The 24,678-nt window shown below is 38.6% G+C and overlaps 1 protein-coding gene across 1 annotated transcript; it reads right to left on the bottom strand.

The window, feature by feature from the left end:
* On the bottom strand, positions 1-23,937 carry MSMO1 (methylsterol monooxygenase 1). Its single transcript, XM_082838959.1, has 6 exons — positions 23,911-23,937; positions 18,120-18,405; positions 12,444-12,592; positions 11,376-11,502; positions 9,573-9,727; positions 1-947 (listed from the first exon to the last, which is right to left on the bottom strand). The coding sequence occupies exons 2-6, from the start codon at positions 18,372-18,374 to the stop codon at positions 752-754; spliced, it is 882 nt and encodes a 293-aa protein (XP_082695085.1). The 5' UTR covers positions 18,375-18,405; positions 23,911-23,937; the 3' UTR covers positions 1-751.
* Positions 23,938-24,678: the final 741 nt, after the last annotated feature.

The following is a 24,678-nucleotide window of genomic DNA, read 5'->3' as shown; positions in this document are numbered from 1 at the left end:
TCAAACAAAATCACATTTATTTCAATAGCTCCAAGTGCAAATACAGCAAGTAAGTACACAAAGTTTCAAGATACAGCTTTAAGTATAATGAAAACTTGATATACAAAAAAGAAAGGGTAAATAGCAGAAATAAAGCTCAATGTTTAAAAAATTCAAGTAACCTGAAAACCTTTAGACTAAAATAGTCTTTCAGAAATGCCTTAATTTATAGATAAGAGTAGTACATTACAGTCAAAAAGGACTTCTCAGAAAGAGAATCACCCCAAACTGGTCAGCTCCAGATATGAGCAGAAATTCCCGGTGCTGGCTATTTCAGAGTTAGCACTCACTCACACTATACAGATTGGTGTGGTTCAACCCATGGCATCTGATCTTTAAGCAAATTCCAAAATAGTATTTAAAGTTCAGTACTACTAAGAGTTCTTGAAATGGTCACTATATATTTAAAAGGTTTGAAGACCAATTTCAGCTTCAGGCCTATGGTACAACTTGGGAAAAAGACATACATTAATATTCCTTCCATTACTTAAATCCTTTTTGTAAAGTTAGCAACATGGCCTTTAAAGCTTCCTCAGGGAAACTGTACTTAAACATATAAAAGTTCCCACTAGGAAGATAATTAAAAGTTGTTAATGTTCTCTTTATCACTTAGCAACCAAGACACATGTTTATTTCCACTCCCCAGAAGCAATGTTAGTAACTAGCTTCAATTCAGGAAATGTGTATCTGCAGGAAGGTTTATGTGAGATGCTTATTCAGTCTTTTTCTCAACCTTCTTCGTTTTCTCAATGTAGGCAATAAATTGAGAGTCTGTTCCAAAAAGTCTATCCCACCATGTAAATGTCGAAGCATAGTTTCCAATGAAGTTCATGTGGTGGAAATCGTGATGCCGAGAACCAGCATAGAAAGGAATGAGATTTAAAGGGTTGAGAGGAATGTCATAACCACTGAAATAAAAATGATAAAGAGTATTAAGAAAGTAAATACACCCTAATCGACATTTTCATTGATAGTAATATGCTTGTTAACCATTCAAATAACATTCCACTTTACCTAAGTCACTTATTTCTGACATGTTTACAAAAGACAAAAACTCACAGCAAATGGTGCATATTCTAGAAACCACTTTAAGAAATTAAAAAAAAACTTCAACAATTAATAGACATTAATATTACACATCAGGGGATGAAAGAGGGGTTATAGTAATGAATCTTTAGACATAGATTTTCATGACTTTTTTTTTTCTGTTTTAGAGGACTTTCTTACCATAGTTTGTAACACCCATAATACTACATATTTTTTTTAGTTAAAGTTATATGAAATTAGTACCAAGCATTACAAAGGTTAAACCTGAGGATTACTGTTTTGCAACTTCTTTTAGAGTACCCACCTTTATTTCTAACTACAAGTCTAAAATCTGATATCTACAATTATACCAGTCTGAATCACCCCAATCCTTCCCGCCCTTAAGGAGTATGAAGGGGGAAGGAAGGAGAAAAGAGCAATGGAAGGAAAGAATGAAGGAAACACCATCTACCACTTTTCTGCCTAAGACTAGAAGCATTAATTTTGCTACTTTAGTGACTCAGAAACAATTCCTAGAATTTCATATTCTGCTTTCACAGATGAAAATTCCCAAATAAAAATGCAATAAATATATAATCATTTTTTAAATGATGAAAAATTAGGATATTAGGAATTTGAAAAGGCATTTAATAGAAATAATTTACCAAAAAATGCCTTCCAATCAACAGAAAGGAAGCATGTGAAATATGAACATATCACAAGCAGTTTTCATCAGTGCTGGGCAGTGGAGTACACAAATGTTTTATTCACTGAATCCATTCGGTGGATGTTTCAATATTTTTTTCAAGTAAGAGTTAGGTTTAGGTTCATTACAGAAGGATAAAGTAATTGCTGCTCCTGAATTACAGTATTTAACCAAATTTTTAAGAATATTTTCATTTGAACAATGTTTCAGGAAGACTCTGCAAGGCATGAAATCCAAAACGCAAGAGGGAAGAGATATGGGAACATACGTATATGTATAACTGGTTCACTTTGTTATAAAGCAGAAACTAACACACCATTGTAAAGCAATTATACTCCAATAAAGATGTAAAAAAAAAAAACTGACAGATTTTACTACATAAAAATTTAAAACTTCACAATTGCAAAAGAACCATCAAGAGTTAAAATTCAAATGACAGATGGAGAGAAAATATTTACAACATAGGTAATAAACAAAGCTTACACATGAACCAATAGGTTATAAAACGTATAGCCTTAACAGAAAAACTGGCAAATGATATAAAATGGTAATTCAAAGAAAAAATTACTGTTGGTCAACAAGCACAAAGACAGGTTGAGCAGAAGGACATGCTCTCACTCCCTCTTGTGAGAGCACTGGAATCACAAGTAACTGCTGAACAATCATCGACAGGAAGACACTGGAACTCACCAAACAAGATACCCCACATCCAAAGACAAAGGAGAAGCTGTAATGAGATGGTAGGAGGGGCACAATCACAATAAAATCAAAACCCATAACCGCTGGGTGGGTGACTCACAAACCAGAGAACACTTATACCACAGAAGTCCACCTACTGGAGTGAAGGTTCTGAGCCCCACATCAGGCTTCCCAACCTGGGGGTCCAGCAATGGGAGAAGGAAGTCCCAGATTCAGACTTTGAAGGCTAGCAAGATTTGACTGTGGGACTTCGACTGGACTGTGGGAAACAGAGACTCGACTTGTGGAAGACACACACAAAGTAGTGTGTGCATCAGGACCCAGGGGAAGGAGCACTGACCCCATAGGAGACTGAACTAGATGTACCTGCTAGTGTTAGAGGGTCTCCTGCAGAGGCAGAGGGTGGCTGTGGCTCACTGTGGGAACAAGGACATTGGCAGCAGAAGTTCTGGGAAGCACTCCTTGGTGTGAGCCCTCCCAGAGTCTGCCATTAGCCCCACCAAAGAGCCTCTAGGCTCCAGTGCTGCCTCAGGCCAAACAACCAACAGGCAGGGAACTCGGCCCCACCATTCAACAGACAAATGGATTAAAGTTTTAGTGAGCTCTGCCCACAGAGCAACACCCACCTCTACCCACCACCAGTCCCTCCCATCAGGAAGCTTGCACAAGCCTCTTAGACAGCCTCATCCACCAGAGGGCAGACAGCAGAAGCAAGAAGAACTACAATCCTGCAGCCTGTGGGATGAAAACCACATTCACAGAAAGACAGACAAAATGAAAAGGCAGAGGACTATGTACCAGATGAAGGGAACAAAATAAAACCCCAGAAAAACAACTAAATGAAGTGGAGATAGGCAACCTTCCAGAAAAGGAATTAAGAATAATGATAGTGAAGATGATCCAGGACCTCGGAAAAAGAATGGAGGCAAAGATCGAGAAGAGACAAGAAATGTTTAACAAAGACCTAGAAGAATAAAAGAACAAACAAACAGAGATGAATAATACAATAACTGAAATGAAAAATACACTAGAAGGAATAAACAGCAGAATAACTGAGGCAGAAGAATGGATAAGTGATCTGGAAGGTAGAACGGTGGAATTCACTGCCACGAAACAGAATAAAGACCAGAAAGAAATGAAGACAGCCTAAGAGACCTCTGTGACAACCTTAAATGCACCAACATTTGAATTATAGGGGTCCCAGAAGGAGAAGCGAGAAAGGACCCAAGAAGATATCTGAAGAGATTACAGTCAAAAACTTCCCTAACATGGGAAAGGAAAGAGCCACCCAAGTCCAGGAAGCGCAGAGAGCCCCAGGCAGGATAAACCCAAGGAGAAACATGCCAAGACACATAGTAAGCAAACTGACAAAAATTAAAGACAAAAAAAAATTATTAAAAGCAAGAAGGGGGCTTCCCTGGTGGCGCAGTGGTTGAGAGTCCGCCTGCCGATGCAGGGGACATGGGTTCGTGACCCGGTCCAGGAAGATCCCACATGCCGCGGAGTGGCTGGGCCCGTAAGCCATGGCCGCTGAGCCTGCGTGTCCGGAGCCTGTGCTCCACAACGGGAGAGGCCACAGCAGTGAGAGGCCCGTGTACCAAAAAAAAAAAAAAAAAAAGCAACAAGGGAGGGCTTCCCTGGTGGCGCAGTGGTTGATTATCTGCCTGCTAATGCAGGGGACACGGGTTCGAGCCCTGGTCTGGGAAGATCCCACATGCCGCGGAGCAACTAGGCCCATGAGCCACAACTACTGAGCCTGCGCATCTGGAGCCTGTGCTCCACAACAAGAGAGGCCACGACAGTGAGAGGCCCGTGCACCGCGATGAAGAGTGGCCCCCGCTTGCCATAACTAGAGAAAGCCCTCGCACCAAAACGTAGACCCAACACAGCAAAAAATAAAAATAAATAAATTAAAAGAAGACTCAACATTAAAAAAAAAAAGCAACAAGGGAAAAACGACAAATAACATACAAGGTCACCCCATAAGGTTAACAGCTGATTTCTCTGCAGAAACTCTACAAGCCAGAAGGGAGTGGCATGATATAGTTAAAATGATGAAGGGGAAGAACCTACATCCAAGGTTACTCTACCTGGCAAGGATCTCGTTCAGATTCAACAGAGAAATCAAAAGCTTTACAGATAAGCAAAAGCTAAGAGAATTCAGCACCACCAAACCAGCTCTACAGGAAACACTAAAGGAACTTCTCTAAGTGGGAAACACAAGAGAAGAAAAGGACCTACAAAAACAATGCCCAAAGAATTAAGAAAATGGTAATAGGAACATAAATATCAAGAATTACCTTAAATGTGAATGGATTAAATGCTCCAACCAAAAGACACAGGCTCCCTGAATGGCTACAAAAACAAAACCCGTACATATGCTGTCTACAAGACATCCACTTCAGACCTAGGGACACATACAGACTGAAAGTGAGGGGATGGAAAAAGATATTCCATGCAAATGGAAATCATAAGAAAGCTGGAGTAGCAATACTCATATCAGATAAAGTAGACTTTAAAATAAAGAATGTATGAGAGACAAGGAAGGACACTACACAATATCAAGGGATCAATCCAAGAAGAAGATATAACAATTATAAATATATAAGCATCCCACATAGGAGCACCTCAATACATAAGGCAAATACTAACAGCTATAAAAGAGGAAATCGACAGTAACGCAATAATGGTGGGGGACTTTAACACCTCACTTACACCAATGGACAGATCATCCAGACAGAAAATTAATAAGGAAACAGAAGCTTTAAATGACACAACAGACCAGATAGATTTAATTGATATTTATAGGACATTCCACTTGAAAAGAGCAGATTATACTTTCTTCAAGTGCACATGGAACATTCTCCAGGATAGATCACATCTTGGGTCAAAAATCAAGCTTCAGTAAATTTAAGAAAACCAAAATCATATCAATCATGTTTTCTGACAACAACGCTATGAGATTAGATATCAATTAAAAGGAAAAAAAGTGTAAAAAACACAAACACATGGAGGCTAAACAATACGTTATTAAATAACCAAGAGATCACTGAGGAAATCAAAGAGAAAATCAAAAAATACCTAGAAACAAGTAACAATAAAAACACGACGGCCCAAAACCTATGGGATGCAGCAAAAGCTGTTCTAAGAGGGAAGTTTATAGCTATACAATCCTACCTCAAGAAACAAGAAAAATCCCAAATAAACAATCTAACCTTACACCTAAAGGAACTAGAGAAAGAAGAACCAACAAAACCCAAAGTTAGTAGATGGAAAGAAATCATAAAGATCAGAGCAGAAATAAATGTAATAGAAACAAAGAAAACAATAGCAAAGATCAATAAAACTAAAAGCTGGTCCTTTGAGAACATAAACAAAATTGATAAACCTTTAGCCAGACTCATCAAAAAAAAGAGGGAGAGGACTCAAACCAAAATTACAAATGAAAAAGGAGAAGTTACAACAGACACTGCAGAAGTACAAAGCATCATAAGAGACTATTACAAGCAACTCTATGCCAATAAAATGGACAACCTGCCAGAAACGGACAAATTCTTAGAAAGGTAAAACCTTCCAAGAATGAAACAGGAAGAAATAGAAAATATGAACAGGCCAGTCACAAGTAATGAAATTGAAACTGTGATTAAAAATTTTCCAACAAACAAAAGTCCAGGACCAGACAGCTTCACAGGTAAATTCTATCAAACATTCAGAGAAGAGCTAACACCCATCCTTCTCAAACTCTTCCAAAACACCACAGAGGAAGGAACACTCCCAAACTCACGCTATAAGGCCACCATCACCGTGATACCAACACCAGACAAAAATACTACAAAAAAAGAAAATTACATAGCAATATCACTGATGAATATAGATGCAAAAATCCTCAACAAATTACTAGCAAACAGAATCCAACAACACAGTAAAAGGATCATACATAAGGCAAATGTTAACAGCTATAAAACAGGAAATCGACAGTAATGCAATAATAGTGGGGGACTTTAACACCTCATTTACACCAATGGACAGATCAAAGGATAAAATCCTTTTATCCTGGGCTAAAAGGATTTAGCCCAGGGATGCAAGGATTCTTCAATATACACAAATCAATCAATGTGATACACCATATTAACAAATTGAAGAATAAATACCATATGATCATCTCAAGAGATGCAGAAAAAGCTTTTGACAAAATTCAACACCCATTTATGATAAAAACTCTCAAGAAAGTGGGCACAGAGGGAACCTACCTCAACATAATAAAGGCCATATATGACAAACCCACAGCAAACACCATTCTCAATGGTGAAAAAGATCCTCTAAGATCAGGAACAACACAAGGATGTCCACTCTCACCACTATTATTCAACATAGCTTTGGAAGTCCTAGCTATGGCAATCAGAGAAGAAAAAGAAATAAAAGGAATACAAATTGCAAAATAGAAGTAAAACTGTCACTGTTTGCAGATGACATGATACTATACACAGATAATCCTAAAGATGTCACCAGAAAACTACTAGAGCTAACCAATGAATTTGGTAAAGTCCCAGGATACAAAATTAATGCACAGAAATCTCTTACATTCCTATACACTAACAATGAAAGATCAGAAAGAGAAATTAAGGAAACAATCTCCCATTCACCATTGCACCAAAAAGGATAAAATACCTAGGAATAAACCTACCTAAGGAGGTAAAAGACCTGTACTCAGACAACTATAAGACACTGATGAAAGAAATCAATGATGACACAAACAGATGGAGAGATACACCATGTTCTTGGATGGGAAGAATCAATATTGAGAAAATGACTATACTACCCAAAGCAATCTACAGATTCAATGAAATCCTTATCAAATTACCAATGGCATTTTTTATAGAACTAGAACAAAAAATCTTACAATTTGTATAGAGACACAAAAGACCCCGAATTGCCAAAGCATCCTGAAGGGAGAAAACAGAGCTGGGGGAATCAGACTCCCTGACTTCAGTCCATACTACAAAGCTACAGTAGTCAAGAAAATATGGTACTGGCACAAAAACAGAGATATAGATCAATGGAACAATATAGAAAGCCCAGAGATAAACCCACGCACCTATGGTCAACTAATCTATGACAAAGGAGGCAAGGATATACAATGGAGAAAAGACAGTCTCTTCAATAAGTGGTGCTGGGAAAACTGGACAGCTACATGTAAAAGAATGAAATTAGAACACTCCCCAACAACAATACACAAAAATAAACTCAATATGGATTAAAGACCTAATGTTAAGACAGGACACTATAAAACTCTTAGAGGAAAACATAGGAAGAACACTCTTTGACATAAATCACAGCACGATCTTCTTTGATCCATCTCCTAGAGTAATGGAAAATTTAAAAAAATAAACAAATGGGCCTAATGAAACTTAAAAGCTTTTGCACAGCAAAGGAAACTATAAACAAGATGAAAAGACAACCCTCAGAATGGGAGAAAATATTTACAAACAAATCAACAGACAAAGGATTAATCTCCAAAATATATAAACAGCTCATGCAGCTCACTATTAAAAAAACAAACAACCCAATTCAAAAATGGGCAGAAGACCTAAATAGACATTTCTCCAAAGAAGACATACAGATGGCCAAGAAGCACATGAAAAGCTGCTCAACATCATTAATTATTAGAGAAATGCAAATCAAAACTACAATGAGGTATCACCTCACACCAGTTAGAATGGGCATCATCAGAAAATCTACAAACAACAAATGCTGGAGAGGGTGTGGAAAAAAGGGAACCCTCTTGCACTGTTGGTGGGAATGTAAACTGATATAGCCACTAAGGAGAACAGTATGGAGGTTCCTTAAGAAACTAAAAATAGAATTACCATATGACCCAGCAATCCCACTACTGGGCATATACCCAGATAAAACCACAATCCAAAAAGACACATGCACCCCAATGTTCATTGCAGCACTGTTTACAATAGCCAGGTCATGGAAACAACCTAAATGTCCATCGACAGAGGAATGGATAAAGAAGATGTGGTACATATATACAATGAAATATTACTCAGCCATAAAAAGGAATGAAATTGGGTCCTTTGCAGATACGTGGATGGACTTAGAGACTGTCATACAGAGTGAAGTAAGTCAGAAAGAGAAAAACAAACATCGTATATTAATGCATGTATGTGGAATCTAGAAAAATGGTACAGATGAACCAGGTTTGCAAGGCAGAAATAGAGACACAGATGTAGAGAACAAACGTAGACACTAAGTGGGCGGGGTGAGGTGGTGGTGGTGGGATGAATCGGGAGACTGGGAAAAAAAAAGAAAAAACCCAGAACAAAGACAGCCATGCAGCCTCACCAGCCCCTGGGGAATGCAGTGCATAACCTTGAAGGCTCTCTGCCCTCCTACTGACCAAGATTAACAAGACTGTAATGTTCAGTTTGCAAAGGGTGTTGGGTGCAGGGAAAGCATTCTTACAGGTTCCTGCTGGGCGTGTAGAGAGGGGCCCTTTTGGAGGGCAGTTCTGCAGCACTTATCAGAATTTTATTTCATTTTCTCAAATGATACATGAATATACTCTCACCATAAAAATGACAACAGCCATAGATAGGAATGTAAAAAAAACCCAAATTATTATTTGAACTTTTATCCAATGATTATGTTCTCCTGTTTATTAAAAATAGTAACATTAACAAGGTTAACTTCCCCTATTACTCTACTTAGGAAAAAAGATAACCTATGACAATGATTACGGTGCATGAAATGGGTGAAGGTGGTCAAAAGGTATGAACTTCCAGTTGTAAGATGAATAAGTCTTGGACATGTAATGTACAGCATGGAGGCTGAAATCAATAATCCTGTGAATCTGAAAGTTGCTAAGATAGTAGATCTTAAGAGTTCTCGAATTTGTAACTCTGTGTAGAGATGAACAGTGTGGTGAGCATTTTGCAATATATACATATATCAAAACATTATGTTGCACACCTAAAACATAATGTTACATGTCAGTTACATTTCAATTAAAAAAAAAACAGAAATAAAGATAATCTATGACCATGAAAAAAGGATATTTTATGATACTTTTACCTGAATAGAAACCATAGCTTACCTATGGACATCAACAGTTTCTATCAAACGAATGGTTACCCAGGCCCAAAGAAGAATAACATGATCACATAAAAGCATAATTCCAATGAAAAATCCAGTTCCAAGAATTAAGGTTTCCAGAGGATGTGCATATTCAGCTTCCATTCCAAATGGAGCCTAAAATAAGTAAGAATTCAGTGATGGTTAATTTTATGTGTCAACTTATCTAGGCCATGGTGCCCAGCTGCTTGGTCAAACACCAGTCTAGATGCTGGTGTGAAGGTCTTTTTTAGATGTGATTAACAGTTAAGTCAGTAGACCATGAGTAAAGAAGAGGACTCTCCATAACCCAGGTGAGCTTCATCCAATCAGATGAAGGCCTTAAAAGCAAAGACTGACGCTTCCCAAGAAAGATGGAATTCTCAAGACTACAATACAGAAACCCTGCCTGGTTTCCAGCCTGCTGCCCTAAGGAATTGAGATCCAGGCCTGCAACATCAACTCTCACCTGCATTTCCAACCTGTGAGCTGCCCTACAGATTTGATTCACCAGCCCCCACAAGTGCATGAACCAGTTCCTTAAAATAAATCTGTGTGTGTGTGTGTGTGTGTGTGTGTGTGTGTGTGTGTCTCCTATTGATTTTGTTTCTTTGGAGAACCCTAATATATATATTCTAATTTATTTATGTATATCGTTTTATAAAATTATATCTCTTCTATATGTTATGATAGTACAGTCATCCCTAGGTATCCCAGGGGGATTGGTTCCAGGACCCCCATGGATACCAAACTCCAAGGATGCTCAAGTCCCTTATATAAAATGGAGCAGTATTTGCATATAACCTATGCACATCCTCCCATATACTTTAAATCATCTATAGATTATTTGTAATATCTAATACAATGTAAATGCTGTGTAATTGTTGTAAATACAATTTAAACGTTATGTAAATAGTTGTCCACTCGAGGCAAATTCAAGTTTTGCCTTTCGGAACTTTCTGGAATTTTTTTCCCAAATATTTTCAATCCTCGGTTGGTTGAATTCATGAATTCAGAACCCATGGATACTGAGGATCAACTATATATCTAGCCATACATATATAAACATTAACAGTAATTCTCAATAAAATTTTTTTTTGTTCTTACCGAACATTAAAAGGTCTAGGGATGTCCTTAAAACAATCTATTTTAATAGCTGTCTTTGATGGTGTGAGATAAAGGCATTAAACAATTGACTTGAATTCTAATTTTGGTTTATGCACCTGAATTTGTTCTGCCAAGAAAGGGATGTTTGGTTTACCATATCATGTAATTAGGATCAATGCAGAACATACCAAAATAACAAATTTGACAAAGCTAACATCAAAGCAGTTCTGATAAAAATCACTGTTTTGTGGGAAGGAGTTAGCAATGATGTGGAAATGTGTTAAAACTAACTTGGAAATTGTTTTAGGAGTTTAACGATTCAAGGTTTGTTGTTCTGGGTTCCCACTTAAATGACCTTAACAGCACTAGAGGCCTCTATCAAACTGCCAGGGACCCAACTGTGTGAGGATAGTGCTCTGGACCCAAAGACAAAAATGAACGATTTCACGTAACATTTTTCTTTCAGGTCTCAATTTACCATGAAATTAAGATATTAAAGAAAATCTGTAGAACTCCCTTTGTGTTTAGGTGTGTGTGTATTATATTCTTAACAATCATGCCAAAGGAAAAAGAAATAAAAACATCACTGACAATTTTTTTTAAAGTCCAGGAGATTTTTTTTTAAATGACATTTTTGCCTCTAATAGAAAAAAATGGATTAAATATAGTTCTAACATACCTGAAACTCATGATGAATTTTATGAATATGCTTATATATTCTTTTGTGGTGTAAGAGCCTATGCAGGAAATAGTGCCAGGTATCCTCAATCACTGCACAGCCACAGCATCTTGCCAAAAGCATGTACCTTTAAGATGAAAATACTGTAATGAGGATTAAATAACTTTTACTTAAACAATCTAGACTTTTACCTGGGATCACTGCTGGAGACACTGCATAAAAGCAAATACCAGCTTGACCTAACTGGTTTTATTGATCAACAAATTCTCAAAACAATACATATAGATGCAAGCTAGCTATATGATACCACCTGAAGAAGGGTTAAAGAAGCTGACCACCATACCAATTCTAATTCGCTTTAAAAAAAGTCACAGGTATAAAGTCAGAGTTAAGAAACAAAACTCAAAATTTCTAGGAAAAGAGTAACATTGATAAAAGACTTGAATTAAGATTAATAAGAGTAAAATCATCGTTTTTTTCCTGACAAAGAGAAGCATATAAGTGCAATGGGCAAAATATATTTTATATACATATGAACACATACACAGAAATTCTTTTATATGTTGAATATACAGTAATAGGAAAAGCACATATCTATATACTGTACATCTGTATTCAGGTTAAGTCAGAACAGACAGCTGAATACAAATAGTATTTGAACACAAATATTTATGCTCAGATAATATATGTTTCTGTCTGTATGGACATAATTTTTATAAACTTCACAAACTATTCTCTCATTTTTTCTTTCATTTTAGACTTAAAATGCAATATATTTTTTCTTGGCATAAGCATGTGTATCTGTGTACAATCATATAATGGATGCTATGGAAACTTCTGATGCAAGAAACTCACCTTCCAATAAAAATATTACACTAAAATATAGAAACATATAAAAATGGGGACATTTTAAGTTTCTGTTACGGTTTACTTTTCTACATTTTATTTATTTCCAAAGTTTAGAAGAAACAAACATTGACCCAATGAAGACAGAAATTAACATTAAGGATATTTTAATTGAATGATAAACCATGACTGAGTATAAAAAGCAAATCTTCATCTACATACCATCTTGGCATTGTTTCCCAATCATAAGGAATATTGAAATACTCTGTAAAATAATAGGTTCCACAAATCAAAGGAAGCTGGATACAAAAGTGATTAAAGAGAAGTACTTTAAAACATTTCCATTGATTTTCCCACGTTTCTGGTTTATCCTATGGAGAAAAAAATCAAAATATTTAGTATTAGCCTCTGCTATCAGGAGTTTCACCTGAAAACTAGAAGTAAATTCCTAGCTTTTTCTCTAACGTTTATATGGGGACTTAAGTTTATGTTATTTAATTAATCCTATGTTATGTGAATTCTATATTATAATTGCTGTGTTACAGTAACTAAGGTCCAGGAACCACAACACACACACACACACACACACACACACACACACACACTTCTAAAACCTCAACAACTATTGATATTATCACTACTTTAAATAGGTGAAGAAATTGTCAATAGACAAACCCAGGCATAATGGTCCCAATGATCTCTACAAACCAAAGGAGCACTACAGAACGAATAACTCTTGTCTTTGCTGCTCACAGATCATTTACTTCTTTTATCAGGAATGCCAGAGGAAGAAATGTGTTACGCTAAGATCACAGTTGGGTTCTCCCAATCGCTGAGGCAGCTGCACACATAGCATTGGAAGCCTTATTACACAGGTAAATCAACACTGCCAGCCATTCAGCGGTTTTCATTTCCAGAAATAAGTGCATTTTTGTTCTTATACATTGACAGAATTAGAAACTCTCTGAGCTGGAAGAACTTAGAAAACAAATGTGTCCAGTGGTTCCCAAAGAACGGAGAGCTACTGCCCACAGATGAAGTTCACAGATTAAAGTCAAAATGAGGAAGTGAGATTACTGTAGTGAAACGTTCACAAAACCTCATCAGGATTATCGACTTGCTTAACAAGCCATATATAAAAGTCTAAAATTTATTCAATTTAAAGGGGTGCAATTAGTTAAAAAGTGCTTTTGGTTTTACAAAAAGATGGTGATAATAAATAGTTACTGCTTTGTTTTAAATGTCCTTACCTAAAAATTCAGAAACTTACCAATGCAAGTGTTTTAACTGAACCGTAATATCCCAAGGATGAAACCACTGACCTCAGCAGAGGCCCAGAGGTCAACCTCCCTGCCCAGGATCACACAGGCAGTTATTAGCGGAACTTGGACTAACTAAAGTCTAGGGTTCCAGTGTTGTTCTTGAAATTCTTTGGGAGAGTTACCTTCCCTGACAAAAAAGAAACAGCATTCAACTGGTAATCAGTCTGGAGAGCTGGCTCTAACCTCTGGGGCTCTGTGAAGCTCACATCTCAGTCTGCTCAACAATAAAATGAGGAAATTAGGCGAGATAATTTATAATTGTCTATTTCTACTCTGAACATGATCTGACCCCGCTCCTCCAAACTTCCAGTCTGTGATTGGGGACAAAATAAACGGAAGATTCTGGCTTGGGCCGGCAAAGGCACTCTTTTTCCCATAGAACTATGTTTAACTGACTTGTGATATCCTGGCTAGACTCTAATACTGATGTAGCTGCAGAAATTAACATAAAAATGAATCAACTGTAACTAAAAAATCACATGTTTTACTGTTTACCAGGCCCACAGACTTCAGACAGAATGTTTTTAGTGTATAAATCCTTGAGGAAAATCCCTAGAGAATTATCAAGACGTAGACTTAAAAAAATCCTGCAAGGTCTACTTCATTACTCTCTCATTCCTGTGAATATTCTCCCCAGTAGCAAGCATGTGCATTAGCTGTCTATTCTGTTTCAAAGCAGAGTTTTCAGTGTTAGCTCCACCAGCAACTTTTTCCTTGTACCCTCACTGTTTCAGGGTATCTGCCTTTAAAATGTGTAAACCTGTGTACACTGATTTTTTGGCTTGTTTTTAAACCCCCTTATATTGTGAAAACTTGTACTGATTATCTTCACAACTAATTTTAGTATCAAAAAATCTCAAAGCAGGGACCTTAATGGTTGTGAAAGTCAAGGAAGACATGCTAAGTACAGACTTGAAGGCTTTCGATCTCTGTTTATCAGTAACTAGTTGTAAACTAGATTACTTCGTCGTTTCTTTTGCCACATTTTATTCTAAAGTCTTCATAAAACCTTGAATGAAACAGGCCTTTCTCTCTCTGAAAAAGTTACCACCTCTGACCAGTGAGTCAACTGTAGAGGGCAGAAGACAGACAGGGATACTTTGGCCTGCACAGCCATACAACAAATCAGCCCCATAAATAAACCAATGGGTGACCCGTGGCAGCCAGAATTCCAAACATGCATGAGAACTTAGACATCCAAACTCAATTCTGCCTTTCAAAGTAGGCCTTTTTATAAGAAGTATTCTGGAAATGTTGTGCCCTTTATTTAGGGTAACAGGATACTCTCCTTTAGGCCACAGCCCTTTTAATTCCTTCTCCCTTTACCCTTTGTTCTTCCCTCCTTTGGCTTGGAGTCCACAGGCAGCTGACCCTCTGCACTATCCCCAGAGAGAATCAATGTTAGTACTTGCTTAAAGTGAGACTCACTGGGAGAGGCTACAAAGAGAAGAGACTGGTCGGAGAGGATGTGTGCACTGACTGCCACCTGCCATGGACTCAATGAGTACAAACCAGTCTCCTTAGGTGAACACTCCCAAGATGCCTGCTTTCCACCAAGACTGTGTGCCCTTGAGTTTGAGTTTGGCATGACTTGTTGAAAAAAGTTAACAGTAAGCATTAGAAACTATCGTGGGTTTACCAAGTGTCAACAAATCATTTCTTTTTCTAACAAGCTGGTGTAGATTCCTTCCTGGGAACTGTGTCAAACTCATTAGTCTACACATTACTAGAGTTCACTATTTTCCCTATGTTTAAAACTGAGAAGAGGCACTGCGTATATCTCAACACTTTGTCATGCATAGCAAGCTCTCAAGAAACATTTAGTACACTGAAGTGAATACCTAGAAGCTAGGAACATCATCATTTTGGGGGGGATGACATGAATGCTGCAGAATTACCATGATATATTTAGGGTAAAAACAAAACCTTAACAGTCTTGATCAAAGTCTCAGCATATTAACATACATTTAAGAGTTGAGATATCAAGGGCTGGAGTGAACTGCAAAATAATACTCATGAATCCCCATAACCTTCCCTTCCAGCTAATTTTAAAATTAAAATTTATGTATGATAAAACCTCTCCATAAAGTGGGTACAGAAGGAACATATCTCAACATAATACAGGCCACAGATGATAAGCCCACAGCTAACAACATACTCAATGGTGAAAAGCTGAAAACATTTCCTCTAAGACAGGAACAAGACAAGGATGACCACTTTTGCCACTTTATTCAACATAGTATTGGAAGTCCTAGCCACAGCAATCAGACAAGAAAAAGAAATAAAAGGAATCCAAATTGGAAAGGAAGAAGTAAAACTGCTACTGTTTACAGATGACATGATACTACACTGTACATAGAAAATCCTAAAGATGCCACCAGAAAACTACTGGAGCTCATCAATGAATTTGGTAAAGTTGCTGGATACAAAATTAATACACAGAACAGAAAACTGTGAGACACGGATCAAAGACACTGAAAACGACACAAATAGATATAAAGATATACTGTGTTCACGGACTGGAAGAATCAATATTGTTAAAATGACCACACTACCCAAGGCAATCTACAGATTCAATGCAATCCCTATCAAAACACCAGTGGCATTTTTCACAGAACTAGGACAAATAATTTTAAAATTTGTATGTAACCACCATAAACCTCCTAGAAGAAAACATAGGCAGAATACTCTGACATAAATCGTAACAATATTTGTTTGGATCTGCCTCCTAAAGCAAAGGAAACAAAAGCAAAAATAAACAAATGGGACCTCATTAAACTTAAAAGCTTTTCTGGACAGCAAAGGAAACCTTTGACAAAACAGACAATCTGCTGAACGGGAGAAAATATTTGCACATGATATGACTGATTAGGGGTTAATATCCAAAATATACAAACAGCTCATACAATTCAACATCAAAAAAAAAACTGATTAAAAAATGGGCATAAGAACTGAACAGACATTTTTCCAAAGAAGACATACAGATGGCCAAAAGGCACATGGAAAGATGCTCAACACCACTAATCATCAAGGAAATGTAAATCAAAACCACAGTGAGGGCTTCCCTGGTGGCGCAGTGGTTGAGAGTCTGCCTGCCGATGCAGGGGACATGGGTTCGTGCCCCAGTCCGGGAAGATCCCACATGCCGCGGAGCGGCTGGGCCCGTGAGCCATGGCCGCTGAGCCTGCGTGTCCGGAGCCTGTGCTCCGCAACGGGAGAGGCCACAACAGTGAGAGGCCTGCGTACCGCAAAAAAACAAAACAAACAAACAAAAAAACCCACAATGAGATTTCACCTCACACCTGTCAGAATGGCTATAATCAAAAAGACTACAAATAACAAATGCTGGCGAGGTTGTGAAGAAAAGGGAACCTTAGTACACAGTTGGTGAAATCTAAATTGGTACAGCCACTGTGGAAAACAGTATGGAGGTTCCTCAAAAAACTAAAAATAGAACTACCATATGATCCAGCAATTCCACTCCTGGGTATATATCTGAAAAAAATAAAAACACTAATCTGAAAACACCCACAACGTTCATAGCACCATTCTTTACAATGGCCAAGATATGGAAGCAACCTAAGTGTCCATTAACAGATGAATGGATGAAGAAGATGTGGCATATATACACAATGGAATACTACTCGGCCATAAAAAAGAATGAAATTTTGCCATATGCAACAACATGGATGGACCTGGAAGGTATTATGCAAAGTGAAATAAGTCAGAGAAAGACAAATATGTATGTTATCACTTACATGTGGGGAAAAAAACCCAAAATAAATGAACAAATATAACAAAACAGACTCACAGATATAGAGAACAAATTAGTGGTTACCAGCAGGGAGAGGAAAGGGGGAAGGAGTGAGAGGTAGGGGATTAAGAAGTACAAGCTACTATGTATACAATAGATAAGTAACAAGGATATATTGTATAGCATAGGGAATATAGTCAATATTTTATAATAACTTTAAATGGAGTATAATGTATAAAAATTTTGAATCACAATGTTGTACATCTGAAACTAATATACTGTATATCAACTATATCTCAGTAAAAAAAATTTTTTTAATTAAAACTTATAAACCCAAGTTAGATAAACATCACATCTACTTAAGGCACAATTTAACAAATTATTCTTGAAACCTTAACAATAAATGCTCTAGGGTTGTGCTGTCCAATATGGTAGCAACTAGAAATGTGGCTATTGAACATTTTAAATACAGCTAGTCTTAACTGAGATGGGCTGAAATTAGTGTAAAATATACACTGGATTTCAAAGACTTATTATAAGAATAAGAACATAACATATCCCATTAAAACTTTTAAATTTTGATTACTTACTGAAATGCAACAGTTGAGATTTATTGGATTAAATAAAATATATTGCTAACATTATTTTCCCTATTTCTTTTTACTTTTTAATGTATTCTACTAGAAAATTACACATGTGGCTTCATTGTATGTCTATTGGACAGCGCTGATCTAGTCTATTTTGAGTTATAAAGTTATATTTACCTTAAAAATATTCAACAAGACTAATGACAATACTCCATTGCAAGTCCATCATACTCACCTTTTGAATTTTGTACTTTTTCATGTAAGGTATAAATTGAAACAAGAATCCAGGTAAACAGAACAAGAAATAAAGGACCTCATGAACTATGAGTGATCCCCATGTTGCAATCTGGAACTTTGTATAATTATTCAACATATAGTTCCAAGCATTTTTAAATGGTTCCTGCAGAGGATTCTCAGGTAAAAGTGAATCTACATATTCCACAGCCAAGGATGCTGAACTAAAGATGCTGATACTTTCATTTGTTGCCATTTTTCAAATCTCTGCAGACAGCCTTATAATTCTGCAAAAATAAGTAAATAAATAAATATATAAATAAGCAAGCTAAACAATGAAATTCTAAGAAAACAGTTTTTAAAATGCTTCTGATTAATTTTTAAATTACTATAGGAGTGCCAATCGCTCAGGTCCTAAACATGATTAAAAACCCCAGTCTACAGGATGTCATCATCACCTCCATTTGTGGTGTATGATTTCAAAGTCACCTGTTAACTTTCAAGAGCAGGATCTAAAGAACAATAGTGGATAAGAAATTTCAAGCCATCTTTAGAGACTTTTCAGTGTGGTCTCCAGGAAAAACTTGTAATTTCAATGAGCAATAGTTGGGTCACTTAAAACTGAAAGAATCTATAAAGAAAAAGTCTGCCAAACATGACTTCATAAAAATTAAATACTTATAATGGTGAATAAAAAGACAATCATAAATAAAGTCAAAGATCAAATGACAAACTGGGAAAAATATTTCCAAAAATTATGACAAAGGGCTACAATGGCTGCTTTAGAAAAAGCCTAAAAACCCAACAGAAAAATGACAAAGACCATTCACGGAAGGTTCACAGAAAAATAAATACAAATGCTTACTAAGCAAATAAGCAGTTCAATTTGACTCAAATAGGAAATGCATCCTAAAACAAAATCTTTAAGTTTCATAATGCCCAGTACCCAGTAACAATTTGGGGAAATAGGCACCATTGTACATTGTTGATGGGAGGATTAGTCTATAAAATTCATAGTATTTATTACAACTCAAAATGAATACACCTTTTGACCCAGCAATTTTCTCACTCAAGTGTACCAAGATGAGCACACTAAGACTGAAAGAAGCATTGCAAAAATAGCAAAATAATAATAGCAAAAAGAAAGAGAAAAAAGTAAAACAAAATGTTAAGTCCATCAACAAGAAATGAATTAAATAAATTCTATCAGGTCCTTCCAAAGACACACAGCCACATAAAAGGAGGAAGATCTACACGTTCTACATAGAAAGATGTCTAAGATACAGTGTTGTGAAACAGCAAGTTGCAGAATGTATAGCAAGAACCCCACATATTTTTGTGAAAAGGTTATATACTTTATGCAGTTTCGTACATATGTACATATGACAGACACACACACGAACATAGAAAATGTACAGAAAATGCATATGTATACACGGTTGGCGGGATTATGAAGAGGAGAAAGATTTTACTTTCCATTTTATACCTTCTTACAATTTCAATTTTTTTCATGAGCATGTTTTACTTATTTAATAAATAAGCTTAATAGGTCACCAAATCAAAAAACAGAAAAACTTATGAAGAATGTCACTTTCCTAAAAATGTTTACTGATGTCCCTAATTTATGAATTATGATGGGCCACTCTAAAAACAAATATATTAAGCCTCGGAAACTCTTAATAGTATTTAATGCCCCCTTCCCCCATAGACCTCTTATCATAGAGGATCCTGGGAAGCTTAGCCAGCTTCCTCAGGACTCTGAATTCACTTTGCATCCCTATTCCTCTGTCCTACTCATTCTCAAGTGACTTACAGCATGGGGACTATTGTGCCACAGCCTGTGCTCACTCACCCTCTCCTCTAAGACTGTCTGGTCTTGTGTTCTTATCCTATCTCATCAAGAACTTGTCCATCACTCTTTCTCATCTTTCCCTCTTCACTGAGTTCATCCCATCAAGTTTAAAAACATACTCAAGGGCTTCCCTGGTGGCGCAGTGGTTGAGAGTCCGCCTGCCGATGCAGGGGACAAGGGTTCGCGCCCTGGTCCGGGAGGATCCCACATGCCGCAGAGCAGCTGGGCCCGTGAGCCATGGCCGCTGAGCCTGCGCGTCCGGAGCCTGTGCTCCGCAATGGGAGAGGCCACAACAGTGAGAGGCCCACATACCACAAAAAAAACCCCAAAATACCCAACATACTCAAGTCCTCCTTTCTTGAGGAAAGTTTTCCTAACCTCCATCACCTCTCCCCCAAGCCACTGTTCCCTTTCTCTTTTTCTTTGGACCAACCAACTTCTGTCTCAAGGGAGAGATCAACATACAGCCTCTGACTGGTTAATTCTCACACACACAACTCACTCAACTACAGCTGACCCTTCAATAACACAGGTTTGAACTGTGCAGGTCCCCTTAGACTCAGATTTTTTAAAATAAATATATTGGAAAAATTTGGGGAGATTTGCAACAATTTGAAAAAATTCACAGATAAACCACATAGCCTAGAAATATCAAAAAAAATTAAGAAAAAGTTAGGTATGTCATGAATGCATAAAATATATGTAAATACTATTCTTACACAGGCATAAAGTGAGTGATATTTAATATAAAATTAATGTGTTACTGCAAACCAGCCTATTATCAGTGAAGTGTTTTTTTAAAAAAGTAACAATGTTTCCAATACTGTATTACGGATATGACTAATACTATGCTATAAAACTTTATAATGATTCATTTATTAGTGTATAGGCTGAGCTACTGTAAAGCAATAGTATCGACTACACGAGGTGACCACAAAGCAATCATATTGCTGCTTCTTCACTATCAATGCATGAATCCTTATACATGTGAATAAATATGAATTTCTTTTTCACATTATCTTTTCATTTTTGATGTCTGGTGTTAGTAATATTCATAACATCCACAGTGTTTTGTATCATATAAGACAATGTTGATGTAGGTACTGACAGACCATTCATCTTGTAAAAAGACATAAACTTACGGTATCAATAAATACAGCACAGTACTGTAAATGTATTTTCTCTTCCTAATTTTTTAACGTTTTCTTTTCTCAGCTGTTTATGTTATCGGTAAGGCTTCGGTCAACAGTAGGCTATCAGTAGTTCAGTTCTGGAGGAGCCGAAAGTTATGTGTGGATTTTCAACAGCCCAGGGGTTTGGCGCCCCAATCCCCGAGTTGTTCAAGGGCCCACTGTGCTTGCAATCTAGGTCCCCATCCACACCAAAATGTCTTCAGTATTCTAAATTACAAAATAAAAGTTGTTCCATTCCTCATTTTTCATGAGGTCGTTACCAAATCTAATGATGCTAAACCAACACCAGTTACTAGCTGTGTGACCTTGAGCAAGTTAAGTCACTTCTCTAAGCCTCAGTTTTATTATCTGCAGAATGTAAAGAATAACAATAGTAACTAGACGATGGGAATCTTTTCATGATATACATGTATATCAATTCACCACAACATACACTTGAAATATCTTACAGTTTTGTCAACTGTACCTCAAAAAAGCTGAAAAAATAGGGAATATAAATATAGTTCTTCTCATGAGTCCAAGAAATAATGCACGTGAAGTACTTAACATAGGACCTGACACATGGTAGCTACAAGAAGCTAACAATTATTAAGGACTTTCTATAGGCCACTAACTTCTAAGAGTGTTACATGCTTTCTCTATATTAAAGACTTTAATCCTTACCACACCTTCAAGGTAGGCACTTTTATTATCCTCATTCTACAAATGAAAAACTGAGGTTTAGAAAGATTAAGTAACTTTCCCAAATTACAAGAAAACTACGTGGGGGAGCCTGTGCTCACATTCATTATGCTATACTGTGATCCGAAATAATAAAGCACATAAATATTATAGTAAGAGAGGAATAATTCCCACAGTTTACCCAAGCCCCTTGAAAGAGCATTCCATATAGGCTGGAATATTTCACATATATGTGAAAATGATTTTCACATTTCCCATCCATTCTCCAGCAATTACAATGTTTCCTATTCTAATCAATGCACTGAATTTACTCTTACTAAGTAAAATCACTAAGTCTCCTAGCTTCCAGATCCAACAAACATTTTTTTGAGTTTATTTTATCTGGCCAGTCTGGAAGATTTGATACTTCTCACTTTGAAATGCCCGCCTTTCTTGGTATTCATATGTATTCACTCTGATTTAATGTGTGGTACTATGTGTAGTCACTGTGCTCCCTGCTGCCCTCACCCCTGACTTCAAAACATAAAATCTAGTGAGGAATACAAAGAAGTAACCAAATTGTCACAAAATCTGTGACAAGAACAATAAAGGGTTGGAAATATAGAACAGAGAGGCCCAGGGAAAGAGGCATCCTAGAGAAAGAGGCATCTAAACTCAAGCCTGGAGCATGGAGGGGAGTGACTAGATTAAAAGAGAGTAAAGTCGGGTGCGATGGGGTTGGGGTGGATAGTTTTGAATAGAGGAAACATCAGTTCCAAAGACTCAACCAGGAGATGAGAAAGGATACAGCACTTTCTGATTTAGTTAAGTCTGTGGTACAGCTTTTGAGAAAGGAAGGCTCAAGAATTGAGGCTGAATAGTTTCCCAGAGATGCTTTCTTTACTCCTTCCAACTATTCTAGATTATCTGGAGTGAGCTAATCTGCTCCTGTTGCGAGAATATGCTGATATCCACAATCTCTCTCTCTCTCTCTAGGCCTCTCTCCTAAACCCCAGGTTCTGATTATCCAAAAATCTACTGGTCATCTCCAATTTAGACAGTTCAGAGGCACGTCACCGTCAACATGTCCAACGTGTTCCGCCACTGCCTCTTGCAACCCTACCCACACACTCCCTACCTCCTGTACCGCGCAGTGAACTGGTGCCACCACCTACTTAGCCATCTGGGACAGAATGTTCCAGACCTCTATCTCTGCTGCCCGGGTTAAGTCTTCACACACTTACCCTATTTAGAGATAACTGCTTTAATTAACATTCAGGAGTTTACTCTCCAGACTCAAGGGAGGGAAATGGACACACTGTTGACAACTGAAGCAAAAAATAGGAATTAAAGAGGAAAGGGGAAGGGAAATAAAGAGTGGATTTTCTTTTCCTTTTTTCACCCTTGCACAACTGGATTGACCGGAGGCCTGCTACAGGCTCAGACAAAAGAAATGTAGTCATTTGTGGATTCCCTTAGTAACCTTCAAGTTTAGCTGTCGGAGTGCTGTCAGCAGTGCCTGCCCTTCGCCGTGCCCGGATCGCGCCTCCAAGCGTGCCTTTCTTAAACCCTCCCTCCAGAACACGATGCCAGCATCCATCTAAACAGCAGACAGGCTTCACCACCCCTTCTCCAGACCCTTAGAGTTCCAGCGAGCGCCTCCCCACTGATAAAGACATAGGTCTCTGCTCTCCTCCTCTCTCACCTTCTCGCCCCCACCCTCGGTATTCCTACAAGAAGGCCTCTGACCGTCCTCCGCTTGGGCCTCTCTGCCCACGAAACAGCGTCCCTTGCCAGTACGTCCTCTGCCCAACTCCCATTCATCCTTCAGTACCCTCCTCGGACGCTCTTCCCAACCGCACGCCCCGCCGCGCACACAAACTGATCTTGCCCCCCTCCTTTTGTACAACTCTGGTCACACTGGCACCCTGGGCTGTGACCACTGTCCCGGACGGCTGAGGGCCGTGCCCGGTTCCGACACTGACTGAGGGATTTCACCCTTTTCCACCCGTACCCGCCGCCACGCCCTCCATCCCGGCCTCCATCCGCGGCCAGCGGCCGTACCCTCTTCCATCCCGGCCACTCACCTGCGCTCCGCTGTACCTGCTGCCGTCTCCTCCCGAGCTTCGCTAGGCTCAGCCGCTCAGGCGGTTCCTCCCGCCGTTATTGGCTTGCGAGGGCCCCCGCCCCGCCTTCCAGGTGCTGTGATTGGTCTGCGCAGCTGCCGGCATCGTGTGACTCGCGCGAATGGAGCACTGGTGCCGCGGCCATTGGCTGAGCGGATGGAGTGAGGATCGTGAGAGCTGGGCGTCAGACCAGTAGCGGCGCCGCGGAGCCTGGGGGCGGGAGCGCACAGCCAGGTAGGTGGGGCGGAGGTGAAACAGTGAGGGGTCGCGTATCAACCTCGGACCCGCTCCTAGGCGCCTGAGCGGTCGGGGGGCAGCGATTCTGCGGGCTGTGAAGTGATTTCGCCGCGCTGGGTTCACAGGTCGCAGCTTTCGCTGGTGCACCCCGAGTTTAGACCACCTCTTTCTCTTCCCCAGCGCCCCTTGATAACTCCCACGTTTACGTTTACGTGGGAGATGGGGAACTTCAAATGCAGCGCCATTCCTGTTTGCGGACGGGAAGCCGAGGGTCCGGGAGGTTTAGGAGAGACTGGACGCGGCAGTTGGCCCTGCCCGCGGGGTGACCGCCGCCGCGGACCCGCACGGGGCTCACACTTGCAGCCAGGCTTGACCGCCTTCCGACCCTGCAGGGGTGCAGGAGTGTGCATGGATGGGGGTCATCCACGAATTTAAGCTTTCGCTTCAGAGAGCCTTTTAAAACTTGCACAAGGGCAACACGCGGTCTAGTTG

This window comes from Leucopleurus acutus (genome assembly GCF_964270905.1).
Source record: "Leucopleurus acutus genome assembly, chromosome: 4".
Taxonomy (NCBI): Eukaryota; Metazoa; Chordata; class Mammalia; order Artiodactyla; family Delphinidae; genus Leucopleurus; species Leucopleurus acutus.
This window is presented reverse-complemented; position numbering and strand designations above follow the sequence as displayed.

Excerpts from the sequence above, each read along its gene's own strand:
- MSMO1 (XM_082838959.1), bottom strand. The coding sequence starts at position 18,374 with ATGGCAACAAATGAAAGTATCAGCATCTTTAGTTCAGCATCCTTGGCT. Across the intron at positions 12,593-18,119 it reads AAAAGTACAAAATTCAAAAG|GATAAACCAGAAACGTGGGA; the intron begins GTGAGTATGATG and ends TTTTCTCCATAG. Across the intron at positions 948-9,572 it reads GAAACTGTTGATGTCCATAG|TGGTTATGACATTCCTCTCA; the intron begins GTAAGCTATGGT and ends TTTTTATTTCAG.